Here is a 19,245-nt window from a genome sequence, read left to right on the forward strand (position 1 = left end):
TTGGATTTCTATAATCGATCTTTTTTTACACTGAATTATATTAAAACTTATAATTTCTATCTTTTCCTGTAAAATTACTATTTTGAAGATACAAGGTTTGTGTGACAGTGATAATACACTGTATGACCCTTCCCATTGTTTATTTAGATGTGGGAATATTACTTTATATTTCCAATGTAAATAGTATGTAATAGTGCAGCCTGCCACAGATTCATGGAATGTGGAAAAGTTAAAGTCAAGAGTTCAAGGGGTATGCATACTTTTTCAAGGCACTATACAGCTGTATGTTACAAAATGGTAATGCATTTAAAAAACCCTAGTTTCTTTTTTGTTTACTGCTGCTTGGATCCTCTCTCCACCTCTCCTGAATATGGGTTCAGTCTATGTACTTTTTTGCCTACTACCCATAGTTTGTTTCTACAACCCCTGGCAAAAAGTATGGAATCACCAGTCTTGGATGAGCACTCCTTCAGACATTTCATTCTGTAAAACAAACTCTGATCAAAAACATGATACAATAATAAGGTCATTCCAAAGTGCAACTTGTTGGCTTTCAGGAACACTCAAAGAAATGAAGAAAAAACATTGTGGAAGTCAGTGAATGTTACTGTTATTGACCAACCACAGGGAAAAAAATATGGAATCACTCAATTCTGAGGAAAAAAGTATGGAATCACTCAAATTGAAGGTAGAAAATAAGGACACACCCAGTCAATTTCCTTTCCCTAAATGGACACCTGCCTCAGATTAGATCTGCTCGTTAGTCTGCAGTTAAAAACACCTGCAGTCATGACACCTTGGAGGGCTGCTGGACGAATTAGAGTGGCAAGAACCATGGCTCCAACAAGAGAAATGTCTCTTGAAACAAAAGAGAGGATTGTGAAACTTCTTGAAGAAGGAACTCTTCACGCATGGTTGCTAAAGATGTGGGCTGTTCACAGTCAGCTGTATCCAAGATATGGACCAAATACAAACAGCATGGAATGGTTGTTAAAGCCAAGCGTACTGGTAGACCGAGAAAGACATCAAAGCGTCAAGACAAGCAACTTAAGGCCATTTGTCTTGAAAACCGAAAAAGTACAACTAAACAGATGAAGCATAAATGGGAAGAAGCTGGAGCCAATGTATGTGACCGAACCGTAAGAAATCGCCTAAAGGAAATGGGATTTCAATACAGGAAAGCTAAAAGAAAACCATCATTGACACCTAAACATAAAAGAACAAGACTGCAGTGGGCTAAGGAGAGGCAATCATGGACTGTGGATGACTGGATGAAAGTTATCTTCAGTGATGAGTCAAGAATCTGCATTGGACAAGGTGATGATGCTGGAACTTTTGTTTGGTGCCGTTCCAGTGAGATTTATGGAGAGGCCTGCCTGAAGAAAACAACCAAATTTCCACAGTCCTTGATGATATGGGGCTGCATGTCAGGCAAAGGCACTGGGGAGATGACTGTGGTTAATTCTTCTATCAATGCACAAGTTTACATTGACATTTTGGACAGTTTTCTCATCCCTTCAATTGAACAGATGTTTGGAGATAATGAAATAATTTTCCAAGATGACAATGCATCGTGCCATAGGGCAAAAACAGTGAAGGCATTCCTTGGAGAAAGACACATTCAGTCGATGTCATGGCCTGCAAATAGTCCAGATCTCAACCCAATTGAAAACCTGTGGTGGAAATTGAAAAAAATGGTCCACAAGAAGGCTCCGACCTGCAAAGCTGATCTGGCAACTGCTATCAAAGAGAGTTGGCACCAAATTGATGCAGAATACTGTTTGTCACTCATCAAGTCCATGCCTCAGAGACTGAAAGCCGTTATAAAAGCCAAAGGTGGTGCAACTAAATACTAGTGATGTATTTTGAATCATCTTTTGTTTATCTGTTTTTCATGATTCCATACTTTTTTCCTCAGAATTGAGTGATTCCATATTTTTTTCCCTGTGGTTGGTCAATAAAAGTAACATTCACTGACTTCCACAATGTTTTTTCTTCATTTCTTTGAGTGTTCCTGAAAGCCAACAAGTTGCACTTTGGAATGACCTTATTGTTGTATCATGTTTTTGATCAGAGTTTGTTTTACAGAATGAAATGTCTGAAGGAGTGCTCATCCAAGACTGGTGATTCCATACTTTTTGCCAGGGGTTGTAGTCACAAGACTTGGGTCATTTGACAGACCTCTGGTTTCACTGCATGCCATTCATTAGCTAATCATCTATAATTAAATCATGCTGCTTACCTTCGCTCTAGGTCTTTTATAAAATGATTTGGGGTGGGAGAGAGCGCCACAGCACACCCCCACCACCCATCAAACATAAAACAGAAGCTTACCTTCAATAAGTTAGTCCGCAGTAAATTATTTAAAACCTGTGTTTAAAAAAAGTTGTGATTTAATGTTTGTGTGAATGTTAAGGATCACAGACAGCTCCTGAATTTTTAGAGTTGATCATTTTTGGCTTGAATGCAACTTCAATGTAGCGTTTTCTCCAAAGCCAAACCAAAATTGGATTATATGGCAGGGTGGGGACATAGTTTCAGTTCATCAGAACCAGCAGGTGTGGCTACTGGACTGTGAAGATCTGCTCTGACCCCAACAAGAACATTGAAAGCTGGAATACGACAACAGAAGAAATGATGTCTTGTCTGTACAGTTCAGTTCTTTTCATTTGCTTGCTGCCATCAGTGGGTGAGTAACTGATGAAAGAGGATAAAAAAAATTTAATGTTTGTTTATATTTGTGTGGACTGGAGTGTAATTCATACTTTTTTTTTTATTATTTTATTTTGCTACTATGTATGCTATATGGACAAATGTTTAGTAACACCTACTTTAATACGTGAGTGCATTTACATGCAGGTTTCTGGATGGATGGAGCACCATCATTTCAGAGAACACAGTTCCACTGCTCCACAGCTCACTACACTGTACCACAGCTCTGAAAAAGATAATGGCCCACTCCAGTTTCTGAAACAGTTTTTCTGATTTTGATATTTATAGGTTTATGTTTATGGAAAAAAAAACATTGTTATTTTATTCTATAAACTACAGACAACATTTCTCCCAAATTCCAAATAAAGATATTGTCGTTTAGAGCATTTATTTGCAGAAAATGAGAAATGACTGAAATAACAAAAAAGATGCAGAGCTTTCAGACCTTAAATAATGCAAAGAAAACAAGTTCATATTCATAAAGTTTCAGAGAGTTCAGAAATCAATTTTTTTAATCGCAGTTTTCATGCATCTTGGCATGTTCTCCTTCACCAGTCTCACACACTGCTTTTGGATGAATTGATTCCACTTCTGTTGCAAAAATTTGCAGTTTTGCTTGGTTTGATGGCTTGTGATCATCCACCTTCCTTATGATTATATTCCAGAGGTTTTCAGTTTGGTAAAATCAGAGAAACTGATCATTTTGAAGTGGTCTTTACACTCCTCTAGCCCGCACCTGGCATGAAACATGGTGCCAATAGGTTGATATAGAGTCCTATTTCATTGGCAGTACTTTTCTACTGGGGCTAAAAAACTGTGCACACTCATTTGCACATCTGCATCAGCATTGGGTACAACTTACAGGTTCTGAATTTGTCCACAAACATTTGGACATGTAGTCCGTAGTCAATTTCTTTTATTGTATTATGTATCAGAGTTATGTTTGGTTTCTCAGCTCTATTTTTGTGTTCCACAAGTTTCACTGGAACCCAGCTCCTCCCACACGTTGTTCAGTGTTTTTAATAATCCAGGCCAGGTGTGCTGGGAGTTGGATAGTCCATTGTACTCCAAAACTGATCAAGAAACGCTGTCCTAATTGATTTTCTGTCACCCCTGTTTTATACAGTCCCCCTTTTCTGTTACACCTGTGTGTTTCCTGCTATCTCCCCTCTGGACTGCATCAGATACCCCACCATATGTGGCCCAGGGCAGCGCTGCCTATCCAGCAAGGCCATTGGACAGAGAGGTAACTATGTTAAAGACAAGTGCATGGCTTTTACGAAGATAATTTTACTTTGCAAATTGCAAATACTGTGCTACATTAATTACTGTGTTACATTGAAACATAAACTGTTCTTTTCTAGTTGTTACTGTTCTATAATGTGTTCAAACATGAATGTTGTAATATGCTTATCTTTAGCAATTAAATCATACTAGTCAATTTTAACTGGCAAAATAAAAATGCATTTTATAGTATATAATTTTATAATAATAATGTTATAATAATTAGCTAAAAATATGGTCTGAGTATGTAAATTAATTAAAAAGTACACTCTTTTAACTCACCAATTAGTTCAGGCCAGTAAGGCCCACAGACCCTGAATAACACATTGAAGTTCAGAACATGTCATGTTCATAAGAACTTAAGTGGACACAAAATTAGGTAATTATTGTCAAATCCTTCTGGAAATCTGTGTAAAAACATTGTACATCTGTCACCAAAATTGTGAGTGAATGACACCCACCTAGATTCAATGCCTGTTCACATGAAAGAGTAGCATTACAAATTTCAATAAATCTAAATAAATGTGCCATCTCAGTGGACCATTCAGGATTTCTAGTATTTCCAGGATATGTTCAGCAAATGTTCAGAGGTTTCCATAAATAAATCTGTTTTTTTTTTTTTTTTCTTTCTAGAACATTGGTAACATTGCTTTGGGTAGTGATTAAACATAATTATGTTATATGGTATAACCAGTTTGATTTTTAAATAATGATTTAAATGAAAATGTTAAAAAAAAAGTAAATGGATGAATGGGAGAGCACACTGGCTAATGTTCAACCTTGTTTTATAGCAGCATTCTCAAGAAAATTGTACATGTGAAAATATTACATTAGTTTAGTTTTTTATTAACAATACAGGTGCATCAAAAAAAAAATTAAATATTATCGAAAAGTAATTTCAGTAATTCAATTCAAAAAGTGAAACTCACACATACAGTAAACTAACACTGATGGTTTGGGAAGTTAGGTAATCTGCCACTGACCATCAATAAATTTTGCTGTCTGGAGAAAGAGTATAGAGCTAAACAATCCAAGCTGCTTGAGGTCTAGTGTGACGTTTTCAAAATCAATAAAGGAAAATGTCTGGGAGTTACCCTTTATTTATTATTGGACTGTTACATGTTTTTACAGGCTTTTTACAGTCTTCATTGTGCCATCCTTCTATCACTTTTATCCATGGTTTATTACACAGTGATTACTGTGACATAGAAATCCAGCTTAAACCTTGTGTTTCTATTATAAACATAAATGTTACATATAAATGTATTTCATATATATATATATATATATATATATATATATATATATATATATATATATATATTTTTTTTTTTTTTTTTTTTTTTTTCCTCCACAGGGGAGTTTCAGGTGGTCCTGTATGAGAAGAGCTGTGTGTTGCCAGCGTTGTGTGGGATCACTGGAGAGAAGTTTGCGATGGGTTTAAACTTCACCTTCACCAACGAGTGCTGTGATACTCTCCTGTGTAATGAAGCGTCAGCCAGTTCTGGGGGTTTCTACACAGCGACCCTCCTCTCTCTTGCTCTCTCACTTCTCTTTTTACAGTGACCTTTCAGAAGAACCATCCTGTGATATTGTGCAATATTTACTGATCACATTTTTAAATTTATTAATATCACATACTCTTTTCAGGAATATTAGAGTCTGCTTGCAATCTGTGCTTGGGTAACCACTAACTGTGGCAAAATAATGTTTTTTCCTTTAATGCTTAGAGATTTTTTTATGATAACTGATATACTGTCCTATATTACATCATGATCTTTATGGTGATTTAAGATTAAAACAGTAAGGGACAATGGAAGTCACTGCCCTGCCATCTCTGTGATTTCAGTCTAGTCAGGTTTACCTCAGATCTCTAAACTGTGTAATAGGTAGCTAACATAAATAATAGCCACGTATAGACACTCGGGACACTAGTAGATTAAATGGAAATATTAATATAACTAAGGATTTATTAATAGTAACAGTCTCCCACATATCCATTGCTGATGGCTAGTGAAATTAGCAGCTTTGTAGGACTTGTGATCTGTGGATCCCACAAAGAAATATGATTTGCAAAATTTATCTACAATAAACCATTTTACATCAACAATGTTTGATTTTTTTATTCATGTATTTATTAGTGATATGTTAAAATGTTATGCAGGATTATTCCTTATTTCTGAAAACTCAATATGCAGTGGAATTTGGGAGTATATGGGGGTATCAAGGTAGAAAAAGAATATATTTAGAGACATAATCTGTTCCCTTGAGCTGATAATTCCTTGTGACACCAGTAGATTTGTAGACTAGAAGTCTTTAAATACTCTAAACTAAATACTAATATTTTAAAGTAGAGCTTGACAATATATCTATTTTATTGATTTGTACTGTTAATATTTATGTCGGAATTGTATCAAACAAAATTAAGAAATATATTAGAAATATATCTAGATTTTTTCTGTAGCCCTTTGCCCTATTGGTGCTAATTTATCTGGCTAAAATTGAGTTAGATGTCTGACTAGTTTATAGAAATTATCAGTGAAAATTCTTTTGTAAAAAGTGAAAATACACCACAGATAATACAACTAAACGTAACATGATTGCAGGAAATTACAATATCATGAACATATTATTTGTTGTCTGTGTGTTAGGGTTCCTCATTTAAGATTAACTAAATGAAATTAATAACATCACAGAAAAACTAATGAAAAGAGGATTATTTTCCATTTAAAATTATTCATCCAAAGGCATAATGACATTAATTATTTGAACAAATCTTTCAACAAGTTTTACAATTGATTGTGTGCATCCCTCAAAAATAAACGAATAAAACTACACCAAAAACAGTGTACAGTTGTTTTTATAGCAGAAGGACAAAACACACAGGGTTCAGGCACCAGTTTAATGGTTGTGTTTTAAAAAATGATTGATTACTTCAGAATCTGTGAACAGTGCTGCTCTCTGCTGGTTGCTTTTCTAAATGCAGCACTTCTACTCAGTTTCTATTCAGTCGCCTGATCATGCTGGTGAACTCACCCAGTCAGGCTGATCATAATTGTAAATCAGCAAAACCTAAATGAACACCTAGTTCATAATCTCGTCAACCAGTTTAACCTTCCCTGCTGTTCAAACAGCTAGAAAGTTTAGATGAGAAAAATGAGATGGCCGTTTTTGTAATGGTTTGTAATGGTCTATCACTTAAAACCTCAATAAAATATCATAAAGTTTGTGGTTGTAAAATGACAAAATGTGAAAAACAATCAAGGGGTATGAATACTTTTGCAAGCCAATGTATATGGCTCCAACTGACCAGCAGAGGCGCTATAGACCTGTAGTGCTTCACTTCTGAGAGGCATTTAGACGGGTTAGCTAACCCAGCTAACTTAGTGTATCAGTGGCTGTGTGGAAAAGAGCAGACCTGCAGGTTCAGAAACTGTATCGGTAAAATTATAGGATATTCTGTTTAAAATTTAGCTGAAGCTTTTAAAGTAAATAAACTACCCAGCTAGTTCGTTTTTAAATATAACTATCCTATATAACTAAAGTTTGTTAACCTTTAGCTAGTGTGCTAGGTTATCTTGCTGGTGCTAACTTAACTAAGCTAACTAGAAAGTTAATGCTAGTTAGTTTATCTGGCATTTACAAACTGTAGCTAAGCAATTGCTGTATTTTTACAGTACAGCTGATTTTGTTTCATAAAATGCTACAATGACTTTAGGTATAATAAAATTGCCAGTAATATGCTGTACATTTACAGTATTTTTAAACCGTGTAACTTACTTGCTGATAGTTAAAGTGAACTGCAAAACTGTGTGGCTAATTTGTAGGTTAACTACTAGATAACTACTGACAAATATCCACTCATTACTTCACAACTGGCTAAATAGCGAAACTTTTAGGTTCCTAATAAATAAAAAAATAATAATTGTTTTGTGTAGCTTAAAAACATGAATGAGGAGAGAAATGTGAGATGTGGAGAAAGAGAAAGAGATGTGGCATCCTGTGCTAGTCTGGCTGGAGATGAAAATGAAGCACCTTCTGAGGTGAGTGATTGTTACAGGTGATTTATGATTTTATCTATTATTATATTATTTATTTATCTGTTGATTCATGACAGTATTAAAGGTTAGGTTTGTCAGGATGAATAAAGTATTATTGTCACCTTTCACCTTTTTTTATTTAAGGTACTACTGAGCGTGTTTGCTCAGCATGGCCAGGTTGGTCTCAGTTTCTATGACAGTAAAGACTGTACCCTGCACTTCATGCCAGATACGTCAGACAACAGGGATCTTACTATTTTGGATAAAGGTAACTTAAATATGTTTACTAGATTGATCATTGTTTAATAGAAATATATTATATGGACAAAGTTGTTAAGCTTATTCTGCTTTACAGTTTGTACAATGTGTTGTAATAGTACACAAACATTGGGAAAGATCATGTATTAAAAAATAAATACATATATCATCTCTATAGAGTTGAAAATGTACATTTTGCAGTTTTTTCAATACCAGTATAAAGTACACGGTATAACAATGATCAATTTTAATATCATGGTTCACTGTAAAACTAGATACCACTGTAACCCAACCAATAACTAAAATATATGTTATATGTGACATGAATATAGTCATTCAGGAGATCAGCCCTAATGTCATCATCACAAGTGCTAAGCAGGAGCGGAACATGGCCCAGTTCATCAAAGGACTTGGTAAGATACACTCATATGCCAAAAGTCATGGGACAGTGGTATGTCAATTGATACATGTAAATGTGGAACACCCACACCTGACTGAGGTTATGATCGTAGAAATGTCTATATTAACAGATGAGTGACTCCGGCATAAATCACATTGAAAACTAATGCAGGAAGCCATACACATGCATGTCATGCGGGCCAGTGCAGTGTTATTTAGCTTTCATTTACACAGCAAAAGAAACAATACTAGTCTCTGTCCATATGTCATGTCACTATAACTGTGTTGTTTAAAGGTACATAAAATACATAAGCTGAGCTACAATGTTCTAAATAAGTGCTTCTTACTTATTCTAATTTTAGGGTCAAATCCCAACTACAGGCAAGAAATTGTTGTGTATCCCAGTGCTAACTTTAGTAAGTACAAAATATATTAAGCTTTGTCAAAAATATATGTGGCTTTTGGTGTTTTTATGCAATCTGTGGTTCATAGAAGTTCTATAATTGCAAGTACAGTTAATATTTAAGTGTACAATCACTTTGTTTGAACTTTTGTCCAAATTAATCATTTACCTACAATTAGTCTCTCTTATTGTACTGCAGGAGTAGAGGTCAGTAAACAGAGGCTTCTGTCAGCACATCTCCCTTTTCTTCCTTCATCCATCACTGAGAATGAAAAAATCCCATATCTCTCCTCATGCATTCCGTTTGATTCTGTACTAATGGTAAGGCACACACATATTTCAAAATCACTTATTTCCCAAATCACGTCCGGGGTGTAGCACCAAATTCTGAGTCCTGTACACTCTAAATGTCAGTGGGCCCCTAACCATGCCAGTACACAAGGAACATGAGCGAACGGGTCCCTTTCCCTACTCGGGCCCTGGATAGTTAGGTCCACTTTTCCACCCACTACCACGCCCATGAGGAGTGCTACAGACAAGCAGCTCTCCAGCCCAAAAGGTTGATGAACAAACTTGCAGAACAGTAGATCTCAAAGCAAGATGAATGGAAAAAAATATACACACAGCCCAATTGGGTTCGAAAACAAGTGGAAAACTAAAACGGGCGGAGAATGAAAACAGGTGGAGAATGAAAATGGTTGGAAAGCGAAAATGGGTGGAAAGCAAAAATGGGTGGAAAACGAAAACGGGTGAAAAATTAAAACGGGTGGGAAACAAAAATGGGTGTAAAGCGAAAACGGGTGAAAACAGAGATCACGCAAAGCGTAAGCGAGGAAGACAACAGTCAGGGTAAACAAGGGCTAACCTGGGAAGCGAGACGAACACACTGGAGAGAAGCACGAGGGAGGAGGAGCCAGGGAGAGAGAAATTCTGGGCCCTGTACACTGTCAGTGTCAGTGGGCCAGTGAGCAAAAAAAGATTTTCATGGGCCCCTCTCCGTACTCGGGCCCTGGGTAGTTAGATCCACTTTTCCCCCACTACCACGCCCATGATCACGTCTCACACAGTACATTTTTGTAAGGGTGTAACTATGTCAGCACAGTTTTGGATTAGGGTCCAACATCATAAAGAACCCGAAAATATGTGTATATTTACACTCATGCATGCTTTTTGCACCAGTTTTGTGCTTTATTTGTTTGAACTAATTAAATGAAATATAAAATGAAGGTATTGAAACTTTCTTTCATAATTTTTTTCACAGCTGAGGAGCATAGGAGGACTCCTAAAATGTCTGGACAGGAGAAGAGTTGGCGTTGAACTGGAGGACAGCAGTGTTGGGGTTCCCATATTGCAGTTACTGACCTACACACTGTATGGCATTCACAATTCTTACAAAACCATTTGTATTGTTCAGTAGTTTGTATATAACATTAATCATGACATTATACTAGTTCCTGTCTGTTATATGGCATTTCAGTGGACATTTCAGTTTTGAAAAGTATTTACTTAAATCTTTTTTTTTTTTGTTATTTAACAGAAATGACGTAGTATACATTGACCGAGACACATACAGGTGCACTTTCCTCTATAAACAGTGAATATCTGTGCTGGTAATTTAAAGTATATGTGTTCATATGTTTTTATATTATATATTCTCAGTGCTCTCCAGATTTTTAAATCGGAGCTGCACCCTTCTGTCTATAAGTTCCAGTCAGGGGTGAAGGAGGGGCTGAGTCTCTATGGTAAAATATATCTTCCATGTTACTATGGAGTCACTGTCTTTATGAGTGTCTTCATTACAATCTTTCTGATTGGCCGATGTTGGTAATTTTACAATTCATATTACTTAATATAAAAAAAAGACTGCATTCATCTTTCAGGAATATTGAATCGCTGCCGATGTAAGCATGGCTCCAGGCTTTTACGGTATGATTTTTTTCCCCATCTTTCTCTGTTTTTAATCCACAGACAGTGATTTAAAATTCAAAACTGTTGGTTCTGTTTTCACAGGCAGTGGTTCCACAGGCCCACTCGAGACATGAGTGTATTGAAGAGAAGACAGGAGGTGGTTCGTTATTTTACCTCTCCACACAACTCTGATGTGATGAACACATTACAGAATTTCCTGCGCAATGTCGGGAATATTCCGGTACAAACTTATGCTTAGGGGTGTATCTGTCTATCATAAAACTCATACAAGCTGAGTTCAAAAAAGGGCTGTTAAAATTGACATTCATATTGTTTAGCATAATCCTTTTAGTATTTTTTTTAATCAATTTTGCAGCTTCTACTTTGTCTGTCATCTCTTTCTTCAGATTTACTTATTGTCATTTCTCTTACAGACTTTACTCTACAAAATGTCTGTAACTCATACCAAAGTCTCTGACTGGCAGAGTCTCTATAAGGTCACTTACACCTCTTTTACCTTTTACCTTTTAACCTTAATATTGTTTAATTGTTAAGTTTCTTTTGTTGAACCATGTTTATGTCATGCAGACTGTGTACAGTGCGGTGGGGATCAGAGACACAGTGCGCTCCCTACCCCAGAACATCCATGTTTTTCGAGAGATCAGTTGTGACTTTAAAGACGAGCTCCCCTACATCGCCACACTCATCAGTAAAGTGGTGAGTCTTATAGTTGATTAGTGAATCATGTGCATTTTCTCTTTAGTATTCGTACTGCCTAACTAATAATTAGTTATGGTGCAATGAACACAGTTTTTTTTACTTCCTCACACATGTTTAATTTGATGTTTTTTGATACGTTAGGGCATTCTTATGCTTTTTAGCTTTGATACAATTAGATAAGAACCCGGTTATGCTGCCTTTTTCACCAGTAAATCACATTCAATTTCTAAATGAATCCTGGTAAAGTTCACAGTTTACAATTCACAAACAGTCAGTGATCTATCTATCCACCCAAACTGTGACTCTCCCAGGAGATACATTACCTGACTTACAAGCTGCTGTATGAAGTGCAAAGTGCTTAACACACCTTTATTAAATTTATAAAACTAAGAAATATAAATATTTATGTTTTGCAGGTTGATTTTGAAAGCAGTTTAGCTGATAACTGCTTTATTGTCAAGCCAAATGTTGACCCTGCCATTGATGAAAGTGAGCTTGTTGAACGTTTGATTTTTACTGTTTGATTTATTTACATGGTTTGGCCTCTAGGATAATTTAAAAAAGACAAAGAGAATTACTCTTTGTCTGAAAAGTTTATGTGATATGTATCAAAAACAGTATTTATTACAGTTTCTCTTGCTTTTCTTCAGAGAAAAGAACGATGATGGGCCTCTCAGATTTCCTAACGGATGTGGCCCGTGCTGAGATGGAAAATCTGGATTCACGTTTTTCTACCTGCAGTGTCATCTACATCCCTCTGGTGTGGATCCCTAATTCATTCAGGACCCATTGTAGTTTTTTAGCTTTGCCAGTCTACGATCAGATATAGTATATGTGGATCATTTTTCTTTTTCTTTAATAGATTGGGTTCCTTCTTTCAGTACCACGATTGCCTGGCATGGTGGACAAGGAAAACTTTGAGATTGAAGGCCTTGATTTTCTTGTGAGTATTCAGGGACAATGTAGTATGTCAAGATCAGAATTCTATTCTAGTCAGACATCAATTTGTCCACTGTTTGTGATAAAGCAGCCTATGACAAACAAATACTTTAGGTGTCAGTATGCAATTGAATAATCCACTGTATAAAATGCTGTTCAGATTGATTATAAGGAATTTTACAAGCTTAGCTACAGGAAAAGATAAATTAAGATGTGCAAGTGGCACTGTACAAGCAGCAAAAAAATGTATGTTGTATGTGATATTCGGTGCTTACATTATTAGATTTCTGTAAAATGAAGAGTAATCAATAGTATTCTTTCTTTTCAAATCACCTTTTAAAAAAACTGATTATATGAATTAGATTATATGTTTTTTAAATAAATTATGTATGCTATGTGTGTTTATTTATGTGTTTGTCCCTTTTTTTGTTAGTTTGTGTCAGAAGACAGGCTCCATTACCGCAGTGCCAAGACTAAAGAGCTTGACCACATGCTGGGTGATCTACACTCTGACATCAAAGGTGTTCACACGCAAATCTGGATACTGGCCACTGGCCACATCTTCACTGTATCAGAGATGTTTGGTCAGCTAGAAATTGTGCCCACACTTTAAAATATAAACATAATTTAAATAAAAAAATTGGGCAATGCCATCGAAAAAACACCTGTGGATCCAATAAGGAAAATATAAAAAATGCCTAGTTATTCACTCAAAACATCCAAATCTAGTATCAGTGGACACTAAATTTAAGCTGCATTGAGATCTGATACTGCCTGGACTTAATCACACAATAACCACATTGCTGGCAGTACATGATTTCTACAATAATGTGTGTAGGTTTACTGCACAGATAGGAAAAGGCAGCATTCATACACAAATATGGTAAATATGGCTGTCTTGTTAAACATATTTTGTAACACACAGAGTATCTTTTAACAGGATAGTTCTTTTCGGAACCAAAAATAGTGCTTCTATTTCATTGCTTAATGAAACCTTGATGCATATTTATTTTAAGTGTATATCAGAAATAACCTAATTAGATTGAAATCTGGCCCAGACATGTTAACACAAATAGAATCAATTTAAGAGAAATAAAGGACAAAAAAAACCCAAAGAAGAATTTAAAGAAACTGTTCTAACTGATACTTACCAGAGGGGTGTTACTAATACTGACCATGCTTTCCTCATATGTTTTTATTTTAAATTTTGAAAAAACATTTTCTTTCTGATTGAAAAAGGAAGGTAATTTTACCCCTAGTAGCAGCTATATAATTTTACAGACTGTGTAGCTCTGAGTAGTCTAAGAAGTTGTTGTGTGTTTTAGACATGGAAAGGGCAGTGATGGCAAAACTGCAAGCATCTGTACTGCAGCGCAGCAGCTGCCTTTACAAAGTGCTATCCCTGTGTGCTGAGCTGGACTGCCTTATGGCCTTAGCACAGGCCTCCCAGAACTACGGCTACTGCTCCCCTACACTGACACAAAGCTGCAGACTGACACTGCATCAGTCCCGGTAAAGCATTTTTGGCTGATAAAGAAGGAGGGTATAATTAGGTGCCCAATTAAATGTTGTATCCAGTTTAATGTAACAGCATTTTGCCATCACTCATTTCATACTGTCTTCTTTATCTTTCTTTACCTTTCTCTCTCAGACATCCTCTGTTGGAGCTGTGTGTGCCAGTATTTGTGGCGAATCCATGCATCACTTCTGAGACTGAGGGGAAGGTCAAGGTACTAACAGGACCAAACTCCTCTGGCAAGAGCATCTACCTGAAACAGGCAAGTACAACACACACTCCAAAATACACACTGGTACACACATACAGCACAATCTAGATATGAGTTTTGACTCATTAAACTCTGTTATCATTATCTGTATTAACAGAATGGACAGTAACAGAGTTCACATATTCTGTGGCATAACTCCGTGTTCTACCCTTAAACTTGATTTCACTCTGCATGTCTAAAAAATAATGTTATATGTTTTTGACACATTATTGTTTATTACAAATTGAATAGGACATTCACTCAATTCACATAGTACACAAAGGATTTACTGTTGATGTAAACTGTCATTTTATACCTAATAATGAGATAAACACTTGCCATATCTCACTGCCTTCCACATGCTTTCCCACCAAAGAAAGTGACATTAGTGAGTGCAGGTATTTTAATGACTGTAATTAGATATTTACAGAAATTGTGTATTTTATAAAAGTGATTTTAAAACTGTTAATAGAATAAGAACAATAGCTAAAAAATAAAAAATATACAATAAATATAATACTAAAATAATTATTTCATGTGTTATCACATGTATTATTTTTCTGATTTTATAAAGATTGTTTTTTTAAACAACCCTGTTTTTCCATATTTGTTGTTAACTGGATGGAGCTGTTGATATAGGTTGGCCTGATTGTGTTCATGGCTCTGATTGGCTCTGATGTGCCTGCCAAAGAGGCTGAGATTGGTCTGGTGGACGCCATCTTCACCCGCATGCACAGTCGGGAGTCTGTGTCTGTGGGCCTGAGTACCTTCATGATAGATGTAAATCAGGTACAGATGTCTGTTACTCACACACCACCTGTCTTAAGTATTAAATTAACAGTTTGTTTTAAATGTTTACACAGTTTTTGACTATATGATAGTTTAATAATATATAATAATATACTGTAGTAATAAAATGTATCAGTTAAAGATTATATTGGAGAAGGCCAGACTCAGAGACACAGTAATGTTGATAGAATACATTTTATTAATGTGAAAATAATGTGCAGATTTAAATTTAGTAAAAAATAAAGAATATTTTTTTTGTGAAATCTTGCTGTTTCCTCTCTAGATGTCTCATGCTTTGAACAATGGCACAGGAACGTCACTTGTGTTGGTGGATGAGTTTGGCAAAGGAACCAATACAGTAAGTCTAGGACTCTAAGGCAGTGGTTCTCAAACTGGGGGCTCACAATGGGCCAATAGGTGGGCCACCAAAAATATTAGAGGTTGTTTCTTCTATATTTATATTTTATTATGTACATTTATCATTATCCAATTTGGCCATATATTAAAAAGTAGTAGCTGATAAAAACATCACAGAGAAATGCTGTAAACCAACAGTTTTTTTTTTTTTATCCTAATTAGGGTGGGTTTTAGGAGGGCAGTAGCGCCATTTACCATACACAGAGGAGATTTCCAAATAAAAATGTTTGAGAACCGCTGCCCAGGGGAATAATTATAATGGTAAATTAATGAGGGAATTCAGGTAAAAGACTAGATCATAGAGTCTATTGCTTTGTGGGTGTGTTTACAGGTTGATGGTTTATCACTTTTGGCTGCATGCCTGAATCACTGGTTACGCAGATCTCCCTCTGAATGTCCGTTTGTTTTTCTGGCTACAAACTTCCACAGTGTTCTGCAGCTGGGCCTTCTGCCTCAGTCCCCACTCCTCTCCTTGCTGGTGTGTATCTACTGATTTTAAAACACTGTTCACATGCAGACATGTTAAATGGGGATTTCACATTTTGCAATAAACGTTTACTTTCTTTGACAACATGAGCATAAAGTGCTGTACACTGACATGATAAAAGTCTTTCGATAGAAGTATGTAAATTGATTGTAAAGTGTTACTTTTGGGAACAGACTGGGAATATCAACATCTGTGTAAGTTGTGAGGTGTTTTCTTTTGATTAAGGTTGAACACTGCACAGTACATTCATGCCAAGGCGATGTGAATGGTCAGCGTTTGAGTGAGGTCTGGGTGCCAGATAGATAGGATATTCCATTTAACATTCTTCAAGCCACAGTGTTGTATGTGTACCAGGAATACATAATATTATATGTTGTACATTAAGTCCACATGCAATGCAAGAGACCCCACACACATATTCCACAGGTCAGCACATAGCAAAGGTTTTGGGACACTTATCATATCGGTATATTTAGTATGTTTTCTCTTTCTGTTTCTCATAATTCTGCATCCCTAAAATGATTTTATATGACTACCATGGGGTTTCTTTTTTTAATGTGCATTATATTTCTCTATATGGATAGACTCTAGAGACTGCAGTGGATGGAGAGGAGTTGGTCTTTCTCTACCAGCTTAAGGAAGGCATTTGCCAGTCCAGCTATGCTGCTAACATTGCTACACTGGCTGGTCTGGAACCTGCCCTGGTGCAGAGAGGAGTGGAGGTATTTGTTACCCAGATTTCTGCCATAAGCCATAAAAAGATTTCTTTGCTATACCTAACAAAAAACCTTAAAACATAAACCTGAGTATAAACAGTATCAGACTTATTTTAATAAGATTATTATTGTCATATATTTATCCTTATTATATTTAGGTATCAGAATTATACAGAACTGGAAAGACCATCAAAAGGATTGATCAGCCCTCAGGTGATGAGCAGATAAACAGGTTTGTGTTAAACAGAAAAAGTAAATTATTTGTTTTAAGTATTAAATATTTCACACCACTTGTTTTGGGGATGACTGCTAGTGCGTAGAGCTTAAAAGCCTAGCACTGCATCTTTTAGATTTACTTTCCTTGACTAGGACTAATACAATTAAGCTGTAGGCAATATTTGTAATCAAACTGTGTCCTTGGAGTGCTTTGAAAAAATTTAAAAAAATACCACCTCAATTTCTGTCTCCAAGTGGTGAATTTGCTATCAGAGCTGCACTTTTATCTCTGTAAAAATATCACTGTAAAATCTGACCATGTGTACTGGGATGCAGGTGACTGTTATTGCAACTGTTTTGTCTCTGTATCCAGATGTAAAAGAGTAGTACAGAAGTTCCTGAGCCTTGATTTGGATGACCTGTCGCTGGACCTGGTGAAGTTTATGAAAGAGGAGCTGCTGCCCATTGGAGAAAGGCTATAATTAAGGTTCTACTTCCTATCATTAATTAAAACTACACCATTCAAATGTAGTCCATTGAGTTGCCCAGGAGTTTTGAATATACATGTTACACTAAAGTGGTGAGTTCCATCAAAAAAAGGTCTTAACTTTACCTTGTTTAATCACTACAGGTTTAGTCATCCACATGTTAATTAAGAGGTTTTATATCTACCGTTTGTGAAAAATGTAGTTTGATTTAATGTTGCTCTTCACATATTTTACACTAAGTAACTGTACATATTTGGTAAACATTTATATGTATTGTGTTTGTGGAGTGTATTCTTGCAAAAAATGTCTTTCGTTAAGTGTAACTGAGGTCAGGAAAGGCTTGGGTTGATTTCTCGGAAGTGTCGATGCAAATCTGTTGTCACTAATCCCCTGTCACTACATTGGACAGAAGCAGCTGTGCTATCACACTTTATTGAATTAATTAGATCCCTGAACCATATGTCTACAAATGTGGGGATTCTGCAGTTCTAATCTGAAGTAGGCAAAATAAGACAGAAAATGAAACAAAATATACATTGAATGTTAGAGTGCTGGATTTGTTATTCTATTTTACTTTCCAAACTGGAATTCCATGCTATCCTGAATACTGTTTTCTAGAGATGTTAGTTGTCCATTTCACTCATTCATTCAATACATGTGATAAAATTACACTGTTCACAATGCTGATATGTTTATTACATCTTTTCACAATCAGTTGTTCTTGTATAGGTTCTGTATAAAATTTGTTTTGGATGACAAAGCTCCAAGGTGACTAAAGGAAAATCATGGCCATAAGCTACTGTGGACAGAAGGTGACGATGTCTCCAGAGTGCCAAAGAATGTCAGACCTAATTGAGTTGTTTAGTCCCAATTATGTTCCCCAATTACTTGAGCTGTTAAATTACTCAGAGCTAAGGTAAGGGCAGAGTGACAACTCTAAATCTGCCTGCTTTGGCACGAACAGACACTTTTAGATCTTTTACCACTCAGAGGGTTCAGAGGGTGGCTAACTGCATTAAACATTTTATATTCCATTTCCAATATCTTTATATTCTTATTAATTAATATTCTTAGTCATTTATGTGTACTTACAGTGTTGTACTACAATATTGTCAATATTTTATTGACATAAAATAAATTTGTCTTAAAATGACAGTAATATCGTTTTTGTAATTAGTTCTGGTCCAAAAAAAAAATAGTTTTTGAATCAGTTTCTCTGATTTTGCTATTTATAGGTAGATGTTTGAGTAAAATGAATGTTGTTGTTTTATTTCATAAACTACAGACAACATTTCTAATAATTTTCAAATAAAAAAAATGTCTGCAGAGAATGAAAAATAGCTAAAATAACAAAAAAGCTGCAGAGCTTTCAAAAGTTCATATTCATACATTTTTAAAAGTTCAGAAATCAATATTTGGTGGAACAACTCTAGTTTTTAATAACAGTTTTCATGCATCTTGGCATGTTCTCCTCCACCAGTTTTACACACTGCTTTTGAAACTTTATAACGCTCCTGGTGCAAAAATTCTAGCAGTTCAGCTTGGTTTGATGATTTGTGACCATCTTCCTCTTGATTATATTTTAGAGGTTTTCAATTTGGTAAAATCAAAGAAACTCATCATTTTTTTTAATTGGTCTATAAATTTCTTTTCCATATATTGTTTAAAGAGGGGTTGTGTAATTGTGGTGAAAGACTCATTAT

The 19,245-nt window shown here is 35.7% G+C and overlaps 2 protein-coding genes across 4 annotated transcripts; both read left to right on the plus strand.

Moving 5' to 3' along the window:
• Nucleotides 1-2,265: 2,265 nt before the first annotated feature.
• lypc (ly6 domain containing, pigment cell) lies at nucleotides 2,266-6,106 on the plus strand. Its single transcript, XM_007241917.4, has 3 exons — nucleotides 2,266-2,689; nucleotides 3,839-3,958; nucleotides 5,354-6,106. Exons 1-3 carry the CDS (start codon nucleotides 2,635-2,637, stop codon nucleotides 5,560-5,562), a joined length of 384 nt encoding a protein of 127 aa, XP_007241979.1. The 5' UTR covers nucleotides 2,266-2,634; the 3' UTR covers nucleotides 5,563-6,106.
• Nucleotides 6,107-7,313: 1,207 nt separating this feature from the next.
• Nucleotides 7,314-18,838, plus strand: msh5 (mutS homolog 5). Of its 3 annotated transcripts, XM_022662374.2 has the most exons (26): nucleotides 7,317-7,437; nucleotides 7,935-8,039; nucleotides 8,181-8,304; nucleotides 8,627-8,707; nucleotides 9,056-9,109; nucleotides 9,296-9,417; nucleotides 10,358-10,467; nucleotides 10,634-10,669; nucleotides 10,756-10,838; nucleotides 10,977-11,022; nucleotides 11,107-11,245; nucleotides 11,439-11,501; nucleotides 11,593-11,721; nucleotides 12,141-12,213; nucleotides 12,375-12,484; nucleotides 12,587-12,667; nucleotides 13,097-13,184; nucleotides 13,989-14,175; nucleotides 14,315-14,441; nucleotides 15,069-15,218; nucleotides 15,502-15,576; nucleotides 15,967-16,113; nucleotides 16,707-16,844; nucleotides 16,997-17,070; nucleotides 17,428-17,541; nucleotides 18,272-18,838. In XM_022662374.2, exons 2-25 carry the CDS (start codon nucleotides 7,944-7,946, stop codon nucleotides 17,534-17,536), a joined length of 2,442 nt encoding a protein of 813 aa, XP_022518095.2. In that variant the 5' UTR covers nucleotides 7,317-7,437; nucleotides 7,935-7,943; the 3' UTR covers nucleotides 17,537-17,541; nucleotides 18,272-18,838. The 3 variants fall into 3 exon arrangements, 2 of the variants coding, with proteins under 2 accessions (XP_022518095.2, XP_007241980.3); XM_007241918.3 differs by lacking the exon at nucleotides 18,272-18,838 and having other exon boundaries at nucleotides 7,318-7,437; nucleotides 17,428-18,225; XR_002648560.2 differs by lacking the exons at nucleotides 17,428-17,541; nucleotides 18,272-18,838 and having other exon boundaries at nucleotides 7,314-7,437; nucleotides 16,065-16,113.
• The last annotated feature ends 407 nt before the right edge of the window (nucleotides 18,839-19,245 follow it).

This window comes from Astyanax mexicanus, chromosome 18, assembly GCF_023375975.1.
Source record: "Astyanax mexicanus isolate ESR-SI-001 chromosome 18, AstMex3_surface, whole genome shotgun sequence".
Classification (NCBI taxonomy): Eukaryota; Metazoa; Chordata; class Actinopteri; order Characiformes; family Acestrorhamphidae; genus Astyanax; species Astyanax mexicanus.